This window comes from Sapajus apella, unplaced genomic scaffold, assembly GCF_009761245.1.
Source record: "Sapajus apella isolate SASKATOON/1434 unplaced genomic scaffold, GSC_monkey_1.0 scaffold44, whole genome shotgun sequence".
Taxonomy (NCBI): Eukaryota; Metazoa; Chordata; class Mammalia; order Primates; family Cebidae; genus Sapajus; species Sapajus apella.
Window position 1 is genome coordinate 5,949,311 of NW_022436984.1, and position 18,228 is coordinate 5,967,538.

General features: G+C 38.8%; 1 protein-coding gene across 12 annotated transcripts in view; it reads left to right on the plus strand.

Annotated features, from left to right (window-relative positions):
- The window catches only part of BIRC6 (baculoviral IAP repeat containing 6), a 258,154-nt gene that overhangs the window by 25,089 nt on the left and 214,837 nt on the right, over window positions 1-18,228 (plus strand). For all 12 annotated transcript variants that reach the window (XR_004257190.1, XM_032239247.1, XM_032239252.1 and 9 more), the window contains exons 2-4: window positions 4,428-4,609; window positions 6,647-6,784; window positions 15,473-15,666. Coding sequence is in view for 11 of the 12 variants with exons in the window: in XM_032239247.1 (XP_032095138.1) it covers window positions 4,428-4,609; window positions 6,647-6,784; window positions 15,473-15,666 (514 nt within the window). In the remaining variant the exon portion in view is untranslated. The remainder of the gene's footprint in view (window positions 1-4,427; window positions 4,610-6,646; window positions 6,785-15,472; window positions 15,667-18,228) is intronic.

Sequence of the window (18,228 nt, forward strand, 5' to 3'; positions counted from 1 at the left end):
ATAACATTAATCAGACTCAACCTACAACCTATATTTAAATCAAATTTCCTAATCATATCTTAGAAAAAATTAAATCCCATTTTGGCACCAACCAGTTATTTAACAGAAATGCATTTTGTTTTTTTTTTGAGTTGTTTGATCGGAAGAGCGTCCTTAGGCTTTTTTGAGATGCAGTCTCACTTTGTCACCAGGCTGGAGTGCAGTGGCGCAATCTCCACCTCCTAGGTTCAAGCGATTCTCCTGCCTCAGCCTCCTGAGTAGCTGGGATTACAGGCAAGTGCCACCATGCTCGGCTAATTTTTTTTGTTTTTTTTTTTTTAGTAGGGCCGAGGTTTCACCATGTTGGCCAAGATGGACTCTGTCTCTTGACCACGTGATCCGCCCGCCTCGGCCTCCCAAAGTGCTGGGATTACAGGCATGAGCCACTGCGCCCGGCCGCCTTTTCGCCTTTTGAGTTTTAAATGTCTGAAAATATAATTTTCCTTTTATTTATTTATTTTTTTTTTGAGACAGTTTTGCTCTTGTTGCCCAGGCTAGTGTGGCGCAATCTTGGTTCACTGCAACTTCTGCCTCCCGGGTTCAAGCGATTCTCCGGCCTCAGCCTCCTGAGTAGCTGGGATTACAGGCATTCACCACCATGCCCAGCTAATTTTTGTACTTTTTTTAGTAGAGACAGAGTTTCACCATGTTGGCCAGGCGGTGTCGAACTCCTGACCTTTTTCTGCTTTTGTATCATTAGGTTGTAGCAATACTAATAACAGGAGTGTTCTGTAGAGTTGTAGTGGGAGTTTGATAGAGGTACACTGGCAGCAGGGTTGGTTGCTCATAGAAAAGTTCCTTCTGTAATGCAATAAAATTTTGTGGTTGATTTGTCTTTAAAGTCTTTTTACAGAAACTCTATTTATGGAAGAAATACTTAACATTGATCTCCTTATAAATCTCTACAAATTTAAATATGGAAATGGATGTTATCTTTTTAATATTTTTTGGGGGGGCTATCTGCCTATTAGTTATACTTCTAGAAATTCTCATGCTGGCCGGATGCAGTGGATCACGCCTGTAATCCCTGCACTTTGGGAGGTCGAGGTGGGCGGATCACGAGGTCCAGAGTTTGAGACCAGCCTGGGCAACATGGTGAAACCTGTCTCTACTAAGATACAAAAACCTGGGCGTGGTGGCGGGCGCCTGTAATCCCAGCTATTCGGGAGGCTGAGACAGGAGAATTGCTTGAACCCAGGAGGCAGAGGTTGCAGTGAGCTGAGATTGTGCCACTGCACTCCTGCCTGAGCGACAAAGCAAGACTCCCATCTCAAAAAAAAAAAAAAAAATTTTCATGCTGAGAAATTTTATGATCAGTGTTTTCATTGGCTCTCCACTGAAGTACCTTTCTGACAGACTCAGCAGAAACATTAGGGAACATTGATCAGCAGTTGACTATGCCTTCTCAGTGGTGGTTGGACTCGAGGCTTTGTTAGTTCTCATAACACAGGTTATCAAAATATTTTCTATAATTTTATCTCATATATAAAGCCCTCAGGAACTTTTGAGATAATTATATTAGTCCCCTGCTTATCTTTGAGGAGTAAATGCCAAGACCCCCAGTGAATGCCTAAAACTACTGATAGTTCTGAACCCTGTTTATCTACAATTGATCCTTGAGCATCATGGGATTAGGGCTGTTGACCCCCTGTGCAGTGGCAAATTCACATGTAACTTTTGACTTCCCCAAACTTAACTATTGTTATTAAATAGCTTACTGTTTACTGGAAGCCTTACTGATAACATGAATATTTGATTAACAGATATTTTGTGTGTTGTATGTATTATATACTGTATTCTTACAATAAAGTAAACTAGAGAAGGTAAAATGTTATTAAGAAAATCATAAGAGAAAATATATTTACAGGCCGGGTGTGTTGGCTCATGCTTGTAATCCCAGCACTTTGGGAGGCTGAGGCGGGTGGATCACCAGTTCAGGAGTTTGAGACTAGCCTGGCCAACATGGTGAAATCCCATCTCTACTAAAAATAGAAAAATTAGCTGGGTGAGGTGGCAGGTGCCTATAATCCCAGCTACTTGGGAGGCTGAGGCAGGAGAATCGTCAGAATCCAGGAGGCAGAGATTGCAGTGAGCCGAGATTGTGTCACTGCACTGCAGCTTGGGCAACAGAGCTAGACCCTGTCTCAAAAAAAAAAAAAATTTACAGCACTGTACTGTTTGTATCAATATGGTAAATATATATGTTATCTGTTTACAAAATGAATCCTGTGTCTGAAATGGCATGCAACCACTGCTAGAGACCTCAGTTTATGGTACATGTGAAGCAATTCTGCTTTTTCTTGTAATGATATGACTTTTCTCTGCCTTTTGGGAACACTTCCATCATTACTAGTGGCACCTTGTATGAGACTCATAGTGTTATTCAGGGTTTATGGTATTGCACTAAGCACGATGAAAATAGATGAGAATCAGGAGAGATCGCTTTTTGCTACAATTACAAATTTACATTTGAGAGGTGAACTGCTCACCTGGATATGATTAGGGTCACATGGTGGATACTCATAACACTTGAAATCACTGCAATAGGAACAAAATTATCACAGTTGTGTAATATATACTACAGTTTTATGTGGTTATGATTTAATGCTGTATTTTTTACATTTGTTTATATTTCTCTTGACCGAATGGTACTATATACTATCCGTGTGCCTAATTTTGATAATTTTAACTTTATAGTAGATTTGTGTATTTTTTTTTTTTTTTTTTGGGGGACAGAGTCTTGCTCTGTCACCAGGCTGGAGTACAGTGGTGCCATCTTGGCTCACTGCAACCTCATCCTCCCAAGGTTCAAGCAGTTCTCCTGCCTCAGCCTCCCGAGTAGCTGGGACTACAGGTGTACACCACCACGCCCAGCTAATTTTTGTGTTTTTAGTAGAGACGGGGTTTCACCATGTGGGCCAGGATGGTCTTGATCTCTTGACCTTGTGATCTGCCTGCCTTGGCCTCCCAAAGTGCTGGGATTACAGGCGTGAGCCACCACACCTGGCCAATTTGTATATATTTTATGCCAGCAAATGATACATTAGACTAACAGCTACGTATATTTTATGCATCAGTGACATACCGATTTCTTAATTTTTTCGATATTTCTAGGCTGTGTTTTGTCTGCATGTTTTTTAAATTGTCACAAATTTCTGAAAAATTTTTCAATATATTTATTGGAAAAAAGTTCATGTATAAGTGGTTTCATGCTGTTCAAACTTGTGTGGTTCAAGGGTCAGCTGTGTTTTTTCTTATGCATACCTGTAATAAAGTTTATAATGTAGGCATAGTACGAGATTAACAACTAATAATAAAATAGAACATTTATAATAAAAGTTATGTGAATGTGGTTTCTCTCTCAGAATATCTTATTGTACTATACTTACTTTTGGACCTTTGAAAATATCTTATTGTACTATACTTACCTGTTTTTAGACTTCTATTGACTGGGTAACTGAAATTACGCAAAGTGAAACTGCAGATAAGAAGGGTTACTACTGTATCTAATAATTGTTTATGCTGTCTTCATGCTTATTGCAAAAGAAAATGACATAAAAGAATTCATTTTTTAAAAGTTTCGTTTTGAACACTTTAATTTTGCACTTACAGAAAAATTGCAGGAATAGTATGTTACAAAGAACTTCCCTATATACCCTTTACCCAGTTCTACTAGTTTTTTTTTTTTTTTTTTTTTTTTTTTTTTTTTTGAGACGGAGTTTCACTCATGTTACCCAGGCTGGAGTGCAATGGTGCGATCTCAGCTCACCGCAACCTCCGCCTCCTGGGTTCAGGCAATTCTCCTGCCTCAGCCTCCTGAGTAGCTGGGATTACAGGCACGCGCCACCATGCCCAGCTAATTTTTTGTATTTTTAGTAGAGACGGGGTTTCACCATGTTGACCAGGATAGTCTCGATCTCTTGACCTTGTGATCCACCCGCCTCAGCCTCCCAAAGTGCTGGGATTACAGGCGTGAGCCACCGCGCCCGGCTAAGTTCTACTAGTTTTAAAACATTTTAGTACATTTGCTTATCATCCCCTTATATTTACATACGAGCTTTTATTCTACTTGAGAGTTGGTTGCATATATCATGCCCATTTTCTCTATACTGTTTCTGTGTTTATTTCTCAGAACAGCGACGTTGTCTTTTATAATAGCAATTTAGTTGTAAAATTTTGATAATTTCACATTGATACTTTAATTTATGGTACATATTTGGATTTAATCCACTTAGCCCTTCAATAATGTTCTTTAGAGCAGTTTTTTTTTTTCCAGTTTAAGATCCAATTCATGATAATATATGGTGTTTAGTCTTCATGTAAACATTGATTTTTAATAGACTATTGGCCTGAAAATCTTAAGTGTTGACTTTTTCTTCTTTTAACAGCTAAACCAGGTGGACAGGTGAAATGTCAGTATATTTCTGCTGTGGATAAAGTTATATTTGTGGATGATTATGCAGTAGGATGTAGGAAGGACCTTAATGGAATCTTGTTGTTAGACACTGCTCTGCAAACCCCCGTTTCAAAGCAGGATGATGTGGTTCAGCTTGAATTACCCGTTACAGAGGTAAGTTGAAATAAGTATCAATGTGGTCCTCCACTTAATGTAATCTTAGACATATTACATGTTAAATGAAATTAAATCATCTTTTAAGGGCATTTTTATATGTATCCTTATAAAAACCAAGATTTTACTTATTGACCATAACTCTGTTTAAATGTTAATACTCATCTTTCCTCTGCATAATTAATTGATTCTTGTTGAAGTGGTGTTTTTAGGCGTGAATTGTGCATCAGCACAGGTTAAACAACTGTAACAGAGACCCCCAAAACAATGGTTTAAACAAGATAGTTTGTTTCCAATAACAGTCCAGGGCTAAGTACATGACCAGCATTGCCAACCTCAACACTTGGGTTAGCTTGGATGTTAAGACAGCTGCTCTAGGTCTCATTATTATTTCCCAGTTACAGGGAAAGAGAGGGCAAGAGGCTAGAGGCTAGAGGGCAGGAGGCTGGCATCTTTCTCTTCTCTTCACTCTCCTCCTTCCCTTTCCCTGTCCCTTCACCCCTTGCCCCCCTCCTACTCATTTGTTCTTATTCTCTTTCTGCCTTTCACAACTCAAATACTCTCTGATATAACCTCATATTTACCCCATTAGGCAGAATTTAGTCACATGGTCACTTTATGCTGAAAGGGAGACTGGGAAAGAGGTGGTTATTTGTTTGTTTTTTTAAATATTAAAAAATGAGAGAGGAATACATATTGGTAAACAACCAGTAATTTTTGCTGGTTGTTTTGCATGTCTTTCAATAACTTGAGTTTTAAATTTTAGCCATATATACTTTTCTGTAGTGTTAAATTTTCATTACTTAATTTTTAAGTCTAGCCCAACCTGTCATCTTAAATAGAATATAAAAGATTATATTATGTTCCCTAATAGAGATATTTCTGTGTTCATGCGAGGTCATGAAAATTATCAAAAAAAATATGTCCAATAAAGGATATCCACTTAGATTTTACATTTAGTATCATATAACAGTAGTCTATTATATGTTAATATTGAAAGCATGTTCCTGGAAGTTTGAGTTCCAAAAACAGAGAAGCTATCTTTTTCTCATCAGAGTATTTGGGTCTGGAGGCATGTCTAAAATCTTTGGACAGAGAATTAATTAGTTCTATTTGATTTGAACAAGTAGAAAATTTGAAAAACCGTTTGAAAAAATTGAACATTTTCCTCTCCTAATTTAAGAAATATAAACCAGCTGACATCAGGACGTATAATCAGCAGTGAAAAACGCTATCAAACTATGTTCAGCTTTAACAAAGAACTAAAGAATTACAATAAAATACTTGAATACTTATTAACTCTTAAGTCAGTGCTGTTCCTACTACAGTGAAATGCTGTGTTTAGCTTCTATCCCTTCCTCCACCTTGTTTGCTGTTACATCTGCTTGTTTTTTTTTTCCCTGTTTTTACTTTAATCACAGCTGTAACTGTTGTTTAGATAATATTGTTTGTAGATCTTTTAGCATTCCAGGCTTCCTTTACTGCATCATACTAGTTTATCACTGTCTTCCCTACAGTATGCGGTCTTAGGTTTGATTTGCTCAGTGTAGATATATTCTTTTCGTTATATTAACATGTATTTTTTTTTTTACAATAGTTCATATTAAATATGTGGATAATAATGCAAAGGGTTTTTTCATATTACTTGCTGACTTAGTGTCCTCTCTTAAGATTTTGTATAGCCTGAATATTTGAAGCTCATTGGAGGACTTTAAGTTTGTCTCTTAAGAATTTTTCCTGTGTTATTTTTGCTATGGTTTCAGCTTGTCCATTTTTCTATCTTGATTTGGTTTATAATAACTGCTTTGTATTTAAACTTTACTATGTAGTATTGCTACACTGAATACATTGCTTTATCTCATTTAATTTTATAACAGACCTTTAAATTATTATTAATTTGATTTGTGAAAAGGTAAGTTTAGTATAGTACCTGTCACAATCATTGCAATCATTGCATATTAAAATATCTGAATGAGGATCTGAATTTAATTTTTTGTTGTTGTGTTGAATTTTCTGTTTTTTTTTTTTTTTTTTTAGGCACAGCAGCTCTTATCAGCATGTTTAGAAAAGGTAGATATTTCTAGTACGGAGGGTTATGATTTGTTCATCACACAGCTCAAAGATGGTTTAAAAAGTACATCTCATGAGACTGCAGCAAACCACAAAGTTGCTAAGGTAAGAAATTAATCAACTGCCTTGTTTGGGGTTGTATTACAGTGGATACCTCCAATCTTTGGCTTTTTTTTCCCCCTTCTCCTTTTGGAAATGTTCTAATTCTAGATTTTTCTTTTAAAAAGCAGAATGTGCTAATAAGCCATCTTAATGTTGGAACTGGCCAGTGGTGGCTCACGTCTGTAATCCCAGCACTTTGGGAGGCTGAGGCAGGCAGATCACCTGAGGTTGGGTGTTTGAGACCAGTCTGGCCAACATGGCAAAACCCCATCTCTGCTAAAAATACAAAAATTAGCCGGGCGTGGTTGCAGGTACCTGTAATCCCAACTACTTGGGAGGCTGAGGCATGAAAGTCACTTGAACCTGGGAGATGAAAGTTGCAGTGAGCCAGGATCACACTACTGCACTCCATCCAGCCTGGGGGATAGAGTGAGACTCTGTCTCCAAAAAAAAAAAAAAAAAATAGTTGAAACTTTTTTTATTGAAGCTTAACTTCAGTAACTTCGGTTTGTGGGAACTATTTCGCTTATTGTTGGGTTTCTTCTTCTTTTTTTTTTTTTGAGATGGAGTTTTGCTCTTGTTGTCCAGTCTCGAGTGCAGTGGCACAGTCTCAGCTCAGCACAACCTCCACCTCCCAGGTTCAAGTGATTCTCCTGCCTCAGCTACCTGAGTAGCTGGAGTTACAGGCATGTGCCACCATGCCTGGCTCATTTTTTATTTTTAGTAGAGATGGGGTTTTTCCATATTGGTCAGGCTGGTCTCAAACTCCCAACCTCAGGTGATCCACCTGGCTTGGCCTCCCAAAATGCTGGGATCACAGTGCTGTGCTGCTTATTGTGTTTTCTAATACCTCCTTAAATCTTCCTTAATGCCTGATGGACCTGGATTTGTCAAGAGGCTGATGAAAGAGGCTTTGGGCCAGGTGCGGAGGCTCACGCTTGTAATCCCAACACTTTGGGAGGCCAAGGCAGGTGGATTACTTGAGTCCAGGGGTTCGACACCAGCCTGATCAACATGGTGAAACCCCGTCTCTACTAAAAGTACAAAAATTAGCTGGGCATGGTGGTGGGCGCCTGTAATCCCAGCTACCTGGGAGGCTGAAGCAGAAGAATTGCTTGAACCTGGAGGTGGAGGTTGCAGTGAGTTGCACTCCAGCCTGGGCGACAAGAGTGAAACTCACCTCAAAAAAAAAAAAAAAAAAAAAGGCTTCTTTGTTAGATTGTGAGCTTGGATGCTTGGATAAGAATGGAGTATGTCTTTTGAAATTGAGCCATTTTGTGCTTCCTTTGAAATTTTTTGGCATACTGGGATGTATGTGGAGAGGGTGCTTTCAATTAAATCCTTGGTTGTATTTTTATTGATTTCCTCCATATTTTTCTTTTAAGACCTTTTCAAAGCTATGCTCCATATAAAGCTTCCATATTGAACGCTATAAGGTAGAAGGTAAAAGCCACTTTCCTAAAAGTAACTTGGGCATTTTACAAAGATTTTTCTCAAGTACAGTTGTAACTATACTAAAATATACTGTGTTGTGATATACCTTGCTGTTTTTCTTTTCCCTCTCTCCCTCCCTTTCTCCCTCCATCTCTTCCTTCATTCCTTCTTTTGAGACGGAGTCTCACTCTGTTGCCCAGGCTGGAGTGCGGTGGCGTGATCTCAGCTCACTGCAGCCTCCACCTCCTGGGTTCAAGTGATTCTCCTCCCTCAGCCTCCTGAGTAGCTTGGACTACTTGGCATGCCACCACACCTGGCTAATTTTTGTATTTTTAGTGGAGACAGGGTTTCACTGTGTTGGCCAGGCTTGTCTCGAACTCCTGACCTCGTGATCTGCCCACCTCAGCCTCCCAAAGTGCTGGAATTACAGTCATGAGCCACAGTGCCTGATTACGTTGCTTTTTTCACTCAAGAGTTTCTTGGATATCTTCTCATATCCTCAGAGATCATCTACATTCTTAATATTTGCATTGAATTTTCTTCATAGATTTATCATGTTTTTTTAATACTTTATTGATGGGACATTTTATTCAGGAAAACAAACTGTACTATGAATTTCAACAGAGATAATTTATTATAAGACATTAACTAGTGTTTGAAAACTGAAAAAGTGAAAAGGAAATCATGAGATAATGCAGAGATAACTATAGGAAGCATTTTTCATCTAAGTCTGGAGGAACAAAGAATAGAGATTAGGGGTTATCAGAATCTAGAAACTTAGAGAGTAGGTCCCATGGTCCTAGGACTAGGAGCTGCTACCCAGTTGGTGGCTCAGGAGCTTGGATGAGGGCCTTGCAAAACTGGGACTCCTATCTCTGAAGAGATCCTACTTGGCTGATGATAGTACCTCAGGGAGCTCTATGAAACTGGATCTAGGAATGCTAAAAACAAAACAAAACAAAACAAAATGCTAAAGAATAGAAAAATCAACTACTGCCACGAGGTCTTTCCCTTAAACAGTGCTGACAGCAATGGACAGTAAATTAGAAGGAGCAAGTCTTTCTTTCATCTTGCTTTCCGGTTTCCTTCCTGTGCTGCTTCTGGGAGAACCTAAAAGCCAGGAGACTGGTTGAAAAGAGGAAATACAGTATGCGGAGTCCAAACCCCAACCTGATAGAGCAGAGAATTTAAGTAGATTTGGAGTTGAGAGACAACAGTTTAATAACTGGCACAGTCTACCCCTTTGGCTACTCAGCATCTGCACTCATACTTTATATATTTGAACTTTCATGTAACAAAACTATTATGCTTTTTAAAAAATTTATTATTATTTTTGGGGTCTTGCTCTGTTGACCAGGCTGGAATGTAGTGGTGTGATCTCAGCTGACTGCAACCTCCGCCCCCCCGGGTTCAAGCAATTCTCCTACCTCAGCCTTCTGAGTAGGTGGGGTTATAGGCGCGCCACCATACCCTGCTAATTTTTGTACTTTTAGTAGAGATGGCATTTCACAAGGTTGGTCAGGTTGGTCTCGATCTCCTGACTCGTGATCTGCTCACCTCTGCCTCCCAAGGTGCTGGGATTACAGGTGTGAGCCACTGCATCCGGCCTAGTTCTCAGTTTGTTTGTTTGTTTATTTATTTTTGGAGACAGAGTTTCACTCTTGTTGCCCAGACTGGAGTACAGTGGTGTGATCTTAGCTTACTGCAGCCTCTACCTCCTGGGTTCAAGTGATTTTCCTGCCTCAGACTCCCAAGTAGCTGGGATTACAGACATGCACCATCATGCCTGGCTAATTTTTGTATTATTAGTAGAGACGAGGTTTCACCATATTGGCCAGGCTGGTCTTGAATTCCTGACCTCAGGTGACCTGCCTGTCTTGGCTTCCCAAAGTGCTGGGATTACAGACGTGAGCCCCCATGCCCAGCCTTTAGTCCTCAGTTTATAATGGTCAAGAGAATATATTGGTCAAGAGGATATATAATGGTCAAGAAGATATATAATTTTTTTTTCTATTATCTGTTCCACATTACCTCTGTCATCATCCACCACCTCAACTAGTCAGCATTCTTTAACATAGTGGAGCAACCCATGTTCATTCTTGAAGAATCTGAATTCTCAGTGTTAGTGTGTTTTTATTTCATTTTATTTTTTGAGATGGAGTCTAACTTTGTCAACCAGGCTGGAGTGCAGTGGCATGATCTTGGCTCACTGCAACTTTCGCCTCCCCAGTAGCTTGGACTACAGGCATGGGCCACCGTGCCTGGCTAATTTTTTATATTTTTAGTAGAGACAGGGTTTCACCATGTCGGCCAGGCTGGTCTTGAACTTCTGACCTCAGGTGATCCACCCGTCTTGGCCTCCCAAAGTGCTGGGATAACAGGCATGAGCTATTGTGCCAGGCTGGTACTGTTTTTTAAGTTGTAATTCTTACTTCACTTTTAATATTGGACTTGGAAGTACTGAGGGGCATCCAGAGAATCTCCTGGGTTTTGCATAAGTTCTCCTTGCCCCTGTTATTCAGCATCAATCCAGTTTTCCCCTTGTCAGTTCCAGTCCTATATACTAGTAGAATAACCTACTTCTTTGTTTATTCAGTGGGAAGAGCAGCTCAAAGTTGCTGGGTAGCAATCTCAACACCCACTTCAATGGAAGTGTTGTTGTACCCCTGCTGGAATATTTCTTTCTAGGGAGTAAGACCTGTAGAGCTTAAAGCTTAAAAAAAAAATCTGTGAATGGGTTTATTAAATTTAGTAGTGGCCATGCTGAGAGAAACTGTATCATACATTTTTTAGTTGATTCAAAGCATATGCTTCATCTGGTAAGGTAGAACTCTAACCTTTCAGTGTGATTCTTGCAGTTGGCATAGAAAATGAGTCTTTAAAAGGCCATTGAGCTTCACTGCTAGGTCAGTTTCATCAGGATGATACACAGTAAGACCAGTGGAAAAAAATTTTTTTTTTTTTTTTTTGCTTTGAAATACTTTTCTTGGTCAGAAGCAAAGTTGTCTACAATATCATGACATTCTGCTAGTCCGCAGGCAATGTGTTGTATAATATTATTGCAGAAGCCTGTGGACAGAATGCATTACTGCTAGTCCCCATGAATAATACATAGTACTATACTTGTTTATTCGTGTATAGTACATTCACATATAGCATACCTAGAATGTATATTAGGTTGAAAACAAATTACTGCCTAGTCCATGAGTCATATAATCAACGTCGCATCAGATAGCTGGCTATTCCCTCTGGGAAATGGCATCATATTGGCAGCCCACCTTTGGTAACTGTTATTGGCAGATTAGGCAGTTAGCAATGGCTATAGCCTGGTTAGTCTTTGTAAATGGAAGTTTACATTTTTGGTCCTGTGTGTAGCCTCCATATCTGTTGCCATGATATTTTGCACACAGGTCCATTGACCAAGCACTAGAGTGGCTGTGGAGAGAGGCTGTCATGTATATAATGTGTATAATTTCTCCATTTCCTCTGGAATGGATGCTTTTTGGTGTACATTCACTTTTTTTTTTTTTTTTTTTTTGAGACGGGAGTTTCACTCTCATTACCCAGGCTGGAGTGCAATGGATGGCGCAATCTCGCCTCACCGCAACCTCCGCCTCCTGGGTTCAAGCAATTCTCCTGCCTCACCCTCCTGAGTAGCTGGGATTACAGTCACGCGCCACCATGCCCAGCTAATGTTTTGTATTTTTAGTAGAGACAGGGTTTCACCATGTTGACCAGGATGGTCTCGATCTCTTGACCTCGTGATCTACCCGCCTTGGCCTCCCAAAGTGCTGGGATTACAGGCTTGAGCCACCGCACTCGGCCATTCACATATTTTGTAAATATTTTTACCATTGGTTTGAGAGTTTTATTCATAGACCTTTGTTTTTGACCTCCTTGCTTCTAATTTTCTGATCCTGTTTCTTTCTAGTACCTGACTGTCTAGCTAACAAATTAGCAACTTAGTTTTTCTAAGGACTCTTGATCTCTGGTTTGCACCTTACTAAGGCATTTAATTTCCTTGCTGTTTCCTCTTCATTTGGACCAATCAGTGTGATGTCATGATGCAGTGGACCAGTGTGTTGATCTGCAGGATGTTAGGATGACCAGGATCTCCAGAACGTGAGATGTGGTCTTAGGGAAAGATTGTGAGGTTTATTGTTCCTGCCAGATAAAAATTGACTTTTTGGATAGTCTTTAAAACTAAATAAGGATAGAAAAATATTGGACAGAACTGTAACTACCTGCCAGATATCAGGGGATTTGTTGATTTGCTTTAATAAAGATACCTCATCTGGAAGAGCACCTGCAATTGAAGTCATCACCTGATAGTTTGCCATCCACAGTCATTCTTTGAGACCCATTTACAACAGGCCAGTAAAGGGGATGACGTCATTTGATTACCTCTGTATTTGTTAAGTCTCTCTCTCTCTTTCTCTCTTTTTCCTTTTTTTTTTTTCGAGACAGGGTCTTGCTCTGTCACTCAGGCTGGAGTGCAGTGGTGTGATTTAGGCTCACTGCAGACTTGCCCTCCTGGGCTCAAGTGATTTTCCCACCTCAGCCTCCTGAGTAGCTGGGATGACAGATGCATGCCATCACACCTGTCTATTGTTTTTTAGTAGAGATGGGATCTTGCTATGTTGACCAGGATAGTCTCAAACTTATAAGCTCAAACAAACTTCCATTCTTAGCCTCACAAAGTGCTAGGATTATAGCTGTGAGGCACTGTGCCCAGCCTCAAATCTTTTACAGTGGCATTAATCTAAAACATTTCTTCAGGAATGTAGCATTAAACCAATGTAGATATTGGTTTAATATCTTTGTAGAGAAGGAAAGTTCTAGGGGCTTATACTTGGCGTTTTCTGTATTTTTGAACCACAGAGAGAGTGGAGAGCTAATCTGGGGATTTTTTTTAGTAGCTTGTTTTACATTATTCAGTCAGGAACTTGGGGAAGTAACTATTTTTACAAAAAGGATTTGCAGACCCGTAGAACTCTCTGAGACAGCTTTGGGCCAAAACTCTGTTAATCACTTGACCATCCTAGTTGCCCTCTTTCATGGACCACAGTGATGTTTTAGGTCAGTTAAGTGCCACTTTTTGGTAATGTCTGAAAGATCTTTTACCCCATGCACAGTCACTGTAGTGAATGCCCATAGGTCTTTTTGAGGGAAGGAGTATGATTTATAGTACTGTATAGAGTTGGGGTATTATAGGATCCTTTCTCAAGGGGAGTCATCCTTCCTTTCAATACAAAGCTCTGATCTATGAACAGATTAATTAGGTCTAGAAGTTTTTATTCTCTCTCTCTCTCTCTCTTGTTTTTTTTAGCAAATCAAGACGTGTTTGGCCACAAGTTTCTCCAATATTATATAGATAAATCATAATCTACTAGGCTGCCTAGAGTGTAGAAACCATTCATGGGTGAATTGGGAACAGGATATAAAGATGAAATTACATTATAGACTACTTCTCTGGGAGAATATTACTTAGTATTTTTGTGGTCTAACTTCGATAATTTTTGTAATTAAATTAATCATGGCTAACGTTTATTGAATACTGTTGTTGGTGAAGCTGGGTTCAGAATCCAGGTCTGTGACTATAAGGCCTATGTTTTTATTTGCTATTGCTGGATTATGGTGACAACAGCAACAAAACATGCATCTGCTAAGTTGAACTAAATCCTCATATACCCCAGTTATGGTAATTGTCTATATTCTTATGGATGGAGGTATTTGAGTGCCTGCTTTGTGCTTAGCATTGTGCTGGATGAAAAGGAAAAATGACAGATGATTTTAGTTGTCCTTAATTTGTGGTGATATATATAAAAACATGTGTTACTCTCTGGTTCTTTTCCAGGGTAGTTGAGGTTTCATTTAGAAAAAAATTTAAAAAAATTTTCATTGACAAATAATTATATATATTTATGGGGTACAATGTGATGTTGTAATTTATGTATGCATTATAGAAAGATTAAATTAAGCTAATTAACATATCTGTCAACTCACCTACTTACCATTTGTGTCGAGCATATTTAAAATCTATTCTTTTAGCGATTTTGAGATACACAATACATGATTAGTAACTGTAGTCACCAGATCACTAAAACTAATTCCTCCTAAGTGAAGCTTTGTACTCTGTGACTAACAGCTCCCCTTTCCTAATCTCCTTGCCACCCCTGTAGCCTCTGGTAATCACCATTCTGCTCTGCTTCATCATGAGTTCACTCAACTTTTTCTTTTTCTTTTTTTTTGAGACCAAGACTCGCTCTGTCTCAGGCTGGAGTGCAGTGGCACAATCTCAGCTCACTGCAACCTCCACCTCCTGGGTTCAAGTGCTTCTCCTGCTTCACCTCCTGAGTAACAAGGATTACAGGCGCCCGCCACTACACCTGGCTAATTTTTGTATTTTTAGTAGAGGTGGAGTTTCACCATTTTGGCCAGGCTGGTCTTGAACTCCTGACCTCAGGTGATTCACCTGCCTCGGCCTCCCAAAGTGCTGGGATTACAGGCGTGAGCCACTGAGCCTGGCGAGTTCAACTTTTTAGATTTTACCTGTAAGCGAGATCACGTAGTATTTGTCATTCTGCGCCTGGTTTGTATCGCTGAGCAAAATGTCCGTTAGGTTAATCCATGTTGCAAACGTCAGAATTTCCTTTTAAAAGTCCATATAATATTCCACATCTTCTTTTTTTTTTTTTCTCCCAAGACAGGGTCTTGCTCTCTTGCCCAGGGTGAAGTGCAGTGGCACTGTCATGGCTCATGGCTCACTGTAGCTTCAACCTCCCAGGCTTAAGTGATTCTCCTGCCTCATTGTCCCTGGTAGCTAGGACCACAGGTGCATGTCACCATGCCCGGCTAATTTTTAAATTTTTTCTGCAGACAGGATCTCGTTATGTTGCCCAGGTTGGTCTTGAACTCCTGGGCTCAAGCTGTTCATCCATCTTGACCTCCCAAAGCGTTGGGATTATAGGCGTGAGCCACCGCATGTAGCCTTTACTGCACATTTTCTTTACCCATTCACCCATTGATGGATACTTTGGTTGTTTCCGTATCTTAGCTCTTGTAAGAGATTTTATTTTTACAACTGACTGATTTTATAACTTTTTTATAACTGACTGCAAGTTTCTGCTTTAAATGATAAACTAATGGAGAAAACTGACTTGAAAATGATGAGTAGTTCTTTATTTGATCATGGTTAAGTTATGATTTTGGTTAAAGCTGTTGAGTACATTTGCTTATACTCCCATTTTCTTTCAGTGGGCCACAGTTACATTTCATCTTCCTCATCATGTGTTGAAGTCCATTGCCAGTGCCATTGTAAATGAACTCAAGAAAATAAATCAAAATGTTGCTGCCTTACCTGTGGCGTCCTCAGTGATGGACAGATTGTCTTACCTCTTACCTAGTGCACGTCCAGAACTCGGAGTGGGGCCAGGCCGTTCTGTAGACAGGTATGAACCTTGCTTACAAAGAAAGGTAACAGTGAGATAGAATTGATTAGTTTTTGCATTAAACAAAAATAATTAGAAAATCTGGTTATGATTTTTAAAAATTTCAAAATTCCTAGCCTGATTTTGAAATTAAAAAAAGTTCAATATGAATTAGAATCTGAAAACCGGATTTAAAGTAAACTACTACTTGAATTGCTATTTTTAAACACTATTTTTTAGTATGCTAAAGAGAATTGAAGGGATTATAAAGCCACATTTTGAAAATTCCAGCTGAGAACTTGGTTAGTAAATATTTTAGTCAAATTAAAATTGTTATATTCAATGAATAATAACTATTTTTCCATTGAAGACATTTTGTGACCTTTGAGATAGATTTTGCCTAACCTAAAACCATGCCCAAATGTGAGTATAAGGAAAGCACTGTCTATTGTTTTACAATTAAAGAAAAAGAAGAGTTTAAAAAAAAATTGGAGTAATTTTGAGTTAACATTTTTTTATGCTCTTTGCGATGGATTAAAACAGTATTACAAAAATCATACCTTAACCATTGTTTTCTTCAGTAGAGTTTTTTGAATGCCTGTTTTGTTTATAACTAATTAAAAAGCCAGTAACATTGATTTAAAAACTTAAATGATTTGCTATTTTAAGTGACATTAATGAGATTCTTATTAAAAGTACCAAGGTTTAGAAATGCTATATTGAAATAATACCCAGCAGTTTTGATTAGATTTTTGTTTGCCTGCTCATGTAGTGTTTATTTTTTTGAGACAGAGTTTTGTTCTTGTTGCCCAGGCCTAGAGTGCAGTGGCGCAATCTCAGCTCACTGCAACCTCCACCTCCTGGACTCAAGAGATTCTTCTGCCTCAGCCTCTCGAGTAGCTGGAATTACAGGTGTCCACCACCACACATGGCTAATTTTTTGTATTTTTAGTAGAGACGGGGTTTCACCATGTTGGTTAGGATGGTCTCAAACTCCTGACCTCAGATGATTTACCTGCCTCGGTCTCCCAGAGTGCTGGATTACAGGTGTGAGCCACCATGCCTAGCTGTATATTTATATTTTTACATTTTCATTGGATGTAACTTGTAACTTCCGAAGCATCTTTCTGAAGTACATTTATAAATAGTATGTGCTGATGTTATCAGAGGCACTGCTGAATGAATTCATTTTAAACATTATTTTAGTATGGCTCCTCTAGTTCAGTAGCAATATTTATTAATTTATCTTTTGGTAAACTGATTTTTGCTTAATCACTTGCCCTGTGTTTTGTTAGTTAACTGATTTTGTTATGTATATAACTTTTATTAGTTGTATTAACAATTAGGAAGAATTTTTATATTCTATAGTAGTAATCTCTGTCTTTTGGGCAAAATGTAGTTTATCATTTTTAATCATATTATTTGGTGATATGTGCTGTGGCTGTCATTAAAATATTCTTTAGGATATGTCTGAGATAGGATAAAAAGAAAAATATGTAATTAGAAAAAGTGCTTCTTGTCTAAGATCTGTGCCTATTTTGAGATTATAAAAGAGTCAGCTCTGCAGAGCTGTTTTCTTTGCAAACAGTTTCAGTGTTTCTAAAGAAATCAGTGGAAGCTATGGTAAATGTTATATTTTAGGAAATGCAGCTATTAGATGGGATATTCAATATTTTTAGAGATGTTAAAATGTCCCAAAATATTAATTTCATTGTAGTCTGTGGTGTTTGTTTTATTAAAACTGAATCTAGGAGCCTAGACGGGCTTTGATGAATTTAGGTCTGTTGAAGGTTTGAGTTAGGGTCTATTGGATGCCACTGCTGTTTTGTTGGGTAATATAATGTAAAGAGATAGGTCTTCTGTTCTAAGACAGATCCTAAAGACATATATAACGTGGAACTGAGAATGCTTTCTTTTTAAGACGGAGTCTTGCTCTGTTGACCAGGCTGCAGTGCAATGGTGCGATATCCGCTCACTGCAACCTCCACCTTCCAGGTTCAAGGGATTCTCCTGCCTTAGCCTCCTTAGTAGCTGGGACTACAGGCACGTGACACCCGCCTGGCTAATTTTTTGTATTTTTTTTTTTTAGTAGAGATGGGGTTTCACTGTGTTAGTCAGGATGATGGTCTTGATCCCCTGACTTTGTGATTTGCCCATCTCAGCCTCCAAAAGTGCTGGGATTACAGGGGTGAGCCACCGTAGCCGGCCTGAAAATGCTTTTCTAACCCAACAACTATTTGTTTAAAAACCTGAATGCAACTATGAGTAAACCTAATGTTAACTAGCAATTTTATAGAAAATCATGTGCTAATTTAAGGGAAGAATTCAGAAGAGTATTTTCCTGTTAGTCATGACCTTACCACTTTCTCTTTTTCTGTTATCAGTTGCAATCTTGTATTAGGATGAATAAGCTTTGCTTATCCATCCTTTCTTAAAATCTTTTGGACTTTTCTTAAGTTTACTATGGTCCTTTAAAAAATTACTTTGGTACTTTCTGTTATAGTTTGACTCTTAGTGAGCTGATATATTTTAATATGAAAATATATGTAACCTACCCCTGGAATTGTTTATCAACTGCAGCCA